The sequence below is a fragment of the Quercus robur genome, chromosome 6 (assembly GCF_932294415.1).
Source record: "Quercus robur chromosome 6, dhQueRobu3.1, whole genome shotgun sequence".
Taxonomy (NCBI): Eukaryota; Viridiplantae; Streptophyta; class Magnoliopsida; order Fagales; family Fagaceae; genus Quercus; species Quercus robur.
The window spans coordinates 7096189-7101295 of record NC_065539.1 but is presented as its reverse complement, the minus strand read 5'-3'; the positions used below and the strand labels follow the sequence as shown (position 1 = coordinate 7101295).

The following is a 5107-nucleotide window of genomic DNA, read 5'->3' as shown; positions in this document are numbered from 1 at the left end:
GCTCTCTCATTCTTATCTGAACCTTACACTTGTTGATCATCTAAGCCCCCACTTGAGCACCTGTCCTATCAGACACCCTTATCACTCCCTTGTGAGTTGCAGTGGCCAAGGTAGTATTATTCAAGGGTCTTTTCCTCATTAATGCGGCCAAGAGGGTGGTTGTGACACATTTAATGTGGTGGTGGCAGCTTTCCATGAGATATTTTGGGTTTTATTCTTTTTTATATGCTTGGAGGATAAACTACAATGGTTGGGGCGAGCTCTTCGTCCGAACTTCGTAATGTCCGAGGAGGAGTTACTCCTCGGACAGGTTTCTTTTACCGCAATTGGGCTTGAATAAGGTTTTGGCGGTGACTTCTCCTCGGACAGGATGCTTCTCGAACGGGCCCGTAGTTTGACTAGCCCATTATTTTGGGCCGGGCCCCACAATAGCCCCTCAAAATTTCGGTTTTTATCTCCTTCCGAGGAGAAAAGCGGGGTTTTGATGTTAGTGAGAGGATGGAAGTAAGGAGGGCTTGGGGTGCTCGTGCGGGCAGTTACTTTGGACGCGCTACAATTTACGAGGCGCGACCATTTACTTCTGGAGGCTTTCTGTCCCCTTCATCCAACGGTGAGGCGTGGATCGAACGGCCATCATTTTTTCTCGAATTTTTAGGCAGGAGCGATCTTTTCTCTCTCCTCTCGGCTATATAAGATGTCAGAGGGGTTCAGTTTTCTTTTTATCTGCATCTCATAAACCCCAGAGGATTCCAGAGAACTCCATCGAACTCTAGAGATCTACAAATACCTGCGTCCGCTAAGCCTCCATAGCCATTTTTCGTGAAGCGTCCCCTCCAAGAGAGATTTCCAGGCATCCCATTGAGCGTTTTGTGAAGGTATCAGTAAATTTCGTTCATTTCGCCGTTCCGATTCCCTCCTCGGACTTTACTTTTCTCCTCGGTCTTTATTTTCATTCCTCCAGTTCAGCTCAGATGGATAGATTCGAAAAACTAGTAAAAACTCCGGCCGCTATGGAGGCCTTTAGGGAAAAATATCACATTCCCCCGGGGGTGGGGCTGCAGTACTGTCCTCTTGAAAGAGTATTGACAGATAGAGGCGAGGGAGAAGTTGTTATCCCCATGATTGCTTTCATAGAGGGAGGGATGACACTTCCCATGCGTAGGATTACAAGGGAATACCTGTTCAACCATAGGTTGACGCCGCATCAGTGTGCCCCAAACATGTTCAAGATACTAGGCTGTGTAGATGTCCTAGACGAGCGGATGAATCTAGGCCTTACCTGGCACGATGTGGTTTATCTGTACGAGTGTCACCACATCGAGAACAGAGGGTATTATCTTAAATCCCGATCCGAGGTCGTTAGGTTGATCTCTTGTCTCCTAATATCCAATAAGACCGTGAAGAACGATTTCCTTATTGCTTCGGGGGAGTGGTTCGATGGTATTCATTGTCCAACTTGGGCAAGAATCCCAGGTGCGGCGTCTTTAGGGCCAATCCTTTTCGGGAAAGGGTTTAGTATTGGGGGGTTATTTTTCTCGCTTTCTTTACAATTGGAAAATTTCATGAACTAATCCCACTTTTCTTGGACGTTTGCAGATAAAGTTCATGTCGCTCCTCGGCTGAACCTCGTGAATGTGCCGGCGTTGAACTACCTTCTAAGGTCGGAAATTTACGTTACCGAGGACGGACAGTTACGTGCGGCTCATCTGGTTCTGGGCTATCAACCTCTAAGCCGCTCTTTCCAAGCTATCGGTCACGCCATAAGGGCTGGCAGTCCGAGGTTGGCTAGGATTGACGTGTCTAAGACCGGGTTCCTAGCTCGACGTGATCTTCCACCAGTCGTACTACCCGGCGTTCGAGATCCCTATCTAGCAGAGCAACTACCTCCACCAGACGAGCCTGGCGTTGCTGTTCCGGTTGAAGGGGAAGCCGAATCATCTCGTCTTTCCCTTGAGGAAGAGATAGACGAGTTTTATTTCGAGGAGGAGGTTCAGCAAGCCCCCTTGGTTGAGCTTTTTGATCCTGAAGGAGAGCAGGACCAACACTCCGCAGTTGGTGCTCCCATAATCATAACCTGCTCGGATGACCCCTCGGACGAAGAGATAGAACCCATGGCCAGGAAGGGAAAAACTTTACTGGAGTTGATGGCCTCCCGAGGGAAAGGTCAATCATCAAAAGGTCAGTCATCAAAAGGACCAACTCAGTCACAGGCCGAGACCCTTCCCCTTGTGGTCTCTCAGATTCCCTCGAACCTAGGCCTTAAGGTTAATCCGAACCTGAAGAAGAAAAGGCCGGTTGACACTCCTGAGGAGGGTGAGGTGGTTGCCCAGCCGACCAAGCAGCAAAAGACCACCCGGGCGCCAAGGAGCAGAAGGGGTGACTCCGCGGAAAGCCGGGATGAGGAGAACCGTGCTGAGGTGCGCGCCACCCCGCGCACATGGAGCCCCAAGTTGGAGCTAGATGGGGTTGTCATTCCCTACAATGCGTCAATCCGAGAGTATAACTGGGGCCGAGCAGGGTACGTAGCTGATGCCTTGGAGCAACCCCTACTCCTCCCTCGGGATATGGAGGCCTACAGGCGGTTCTCTCAGCCCGAGATTTTCCTATCCCTCAAAAGGGATCTCGCGATGGTAAGTGACCCTTTTACTGTTTTATTAATTTATTTAACCCCGTCAAATTTTAAACCAATCTTGTTTCGTTCGCAGATTACTCAGCAGGTATTTGTGGCGGAGGAGCTTTGTCGTGATAATCGCAGTCGGGCTGAGGCTGAGACCCAGTCTCGGACGGAGATGGAGAAAGCCTTGGGGTCCCTTAAGCACAATCACCTTGAACTCGCGGAGAAGTTCAAGGAGTTGGAGAAACGGCACAAGAGTGCAGAGGCCGGTTTGAAAAGTGCTGAGACCCATGCGGAGGATCAGCGCAAAGAGCTGTACTCGACCCAGATCAACCTTGCCACCGAGAAGCAAGCAGTGCTGGATCTCAAGGTTGCTCTGCAGAAAGTCGAGGATGACCTGCGGCGGGTCAAAGAGGAGGCTCAGCTGATCCGAGAGGCTGCAGAGGCTGAAAAAAGTGCTTCTCGCCAGCTCGGGGTCCAAGAAACGGAGGCCAGGCTATCCGAGGAGATCCCCGAGGTGTGCAGGGACTACTGCAGCATCTCATGGGCTCATGCCCTTGATGCTGCAGGAATTCCTGCGGATTCGGCGCTAAGACTGCCCGAGAATATCTTCTATCTTCAGGAGATCCGAGAGAATCCTGATGGTGCCCAAGCGGCTTCGGAGCAGGAGCAGGATCTGGCGGTGCCTGATGCCGTCCCTGCGCCTGATAAAGCGAAGGATCCTGCCACAGACCCTACCATCGAGGCTCCTCCTCCTCAGCCAAAGCAGAAAGAAGATCCTCCTGTTAAGGCTTAGCCTTTAGGCTTTTAATTTCTGTATTCCCTTCCTTTTTTTTTTTTTTTTTTTTGAATGAGAGTCGTCCTGTTTTTGCCCTCTTTTGTAAGGACCTCTCTTTGTATTGACCTCGGAATATTAATATAGAATGTTTGCCTTGCTTCTATGGATGTATGCTAGTACCGCTCCCTCTTTTTTTTTTTAACGTTTGCGACGACATAAATAAATGTAAACGGTCGAGATAAAAAGGATGCTGGGCAGTGAATTTGAATGAGGGTTGCAATGGTGCTAGACTGCACGCACGCCTTAAAATGATTTCCCCTAAGTAATAATTTCCCAATCTGTCATAAGTAATAATTTCCCCTAAGTCTGTGGTCCGAGGAGCCATGCAGGACTTAGGTTCTATTTAAAACTTGTAGAAATTGTCATGAGTAATAATTTCCCCTAAGTCTGTGGTCCGAAGAGCTATGCAGGACTTAGGTTCTGTTTAAAACTATGAATAGTTGCCATAAGTAATAATTTCCCCTAAGTCTGTGGTCCGAGGAGCCATGCAGGACTTAGGTTCTGTTTAAAACTTGTATAGTTGCCATAAGTAATAATTTCCCCTAAGCCTGTGGTCCGAGGAGCCATGCAGGACTTAGGTTCTGTTTAAAACTTGTATAGTTGCCATAAGTAATAATTTCCCCTAAACCTGTGGTCCGAGGAGCCATTCAGGACTTAGGTTCTGTTTAAAACTTGTAGGAATTGTCATGAGTAATAATTTCCCCTAAGTCTGTGGTCCGAGGAGCCATACAAGACTTAGGTTCTGTTTAAAACTATGAATAATTGTCATAAGTAATAATTTCCCCTAAGTCTGTGGTCCGAGGAGCCATGCAGGACTTAGGTTCTGTTTAAAACTTGTATAAATTGTCATGAGTAATAATTTCCCCTAAGTCTGTGGTCCGAGGAGCCATGCAGGACTTAGGTTCTGTTTAAAACTATGAATAGTTGCCATAAGTAATAATTTCCCCTAAGTCTGTGGTCCGAGGAGCCATGCAGGACTTAGGTTCTGTTTAAAACTTGTATAGTTGTCATAAGTAATAATTTCCCCTAAGCCTGTGGTCCGAGGAGCCATGCAGGACTTAGGTTCTGTTTAAAACTTGTATAAATTGTCATGAGTAATAATTTCCCCTAAGTCTGTGGTCCGAGGAGCCATGCAGGACTTAGGTTCTATTTAAAACTATGAATAGTTGCCATAAGTAATAATTTCCCCTAAGTCTGTGGTCCGAGGAGCCATGCAGGACTTAGGTTCTGTTTAAAACTATGCATAGTTGTAAATAGACCAGTAGGGAGAGGATAATCACGAAATAAAACATGGGCTAAGCCACTTTCATTAATAATAATATCTTCTGAGGTTATTTACATTCCATGGTCGAGGTACAGTTTTTTCATCCAAATCTTCTAGATAGTAGGCGTCTATCCCGGCCACGGATGTGACACGGTATGGTCCTTCCCAACTGGGCCCCAGCTTGCCCCAAGAGGGGTTTTTTGTGCTGCCGAGAATCTTCCTCATCACGAGATCACCCGGACCTAGAGGTCGCAGTTTAACATTGGCATCATACCCTTGTCTCAGCTTCTGGTGATAATAGGCCATATGGATCGTTGCTTTTTCCCTTTTTTCCTCGGCTAGGTCTAGACTTCTTCCCAACAACTCGTCGTTGCCGTTTGGGATAAACGAG

General features: G+C 47.6%; 1 protein-coding gene across 1 annotated transcript; it reads left to right on the top strand.

The window, feature by feature from the left end:
- Positions 1 to 1040: 1040 nt before the first annotated feature.
- LOC126689801 (uncharacterized) lies at positions 1041 to 3410 on the top strand. The gene is made up of 3 exons (XM_050384980.1): positions 1041 to 2630; positions 2706 to 3069; positions 3184 to 3410. Exons 1-3 carry the CDS (start codon positions 2112 to 2114, stop codon positions 3408 to 3410), a joined length of 1110 nt encoding a protein of 369 aa, XP_050240937.1. The 5' UTR covers positions 1041 to 2111.
- Positions 3411 to 5107: the final 1697 nt, after the last annotated feature.

What these genes read in the sequence shown, in the direction of transcription:
- LOC126689801 (XM_050384980.1), top strand. Translation starts at nt 2,112, where the DNA reads ATGGCCAGGAAGGGAAAAACTTTACTGGAGTTGATGGCCTCCCGAGGG. An exon ending in TCAAAAGGGATCTCGCGATG is followed by an intron (nt 2,631 to 2,705) that starts GTAAGTGACCCT and finishes TTTCGTTCGCAG; the next exon opens with ATTACTCAGCAGGTATTTGT. An exon ending in GGCTGCAGAGGCTGAAAAAA is followed by an intron (nt 3,070 to 3,183) that starts GTGCTTCTCGCC and finishes TTGATGCTGCAG; the next exon opens with GAATTCCTGCGGATTCGGCG.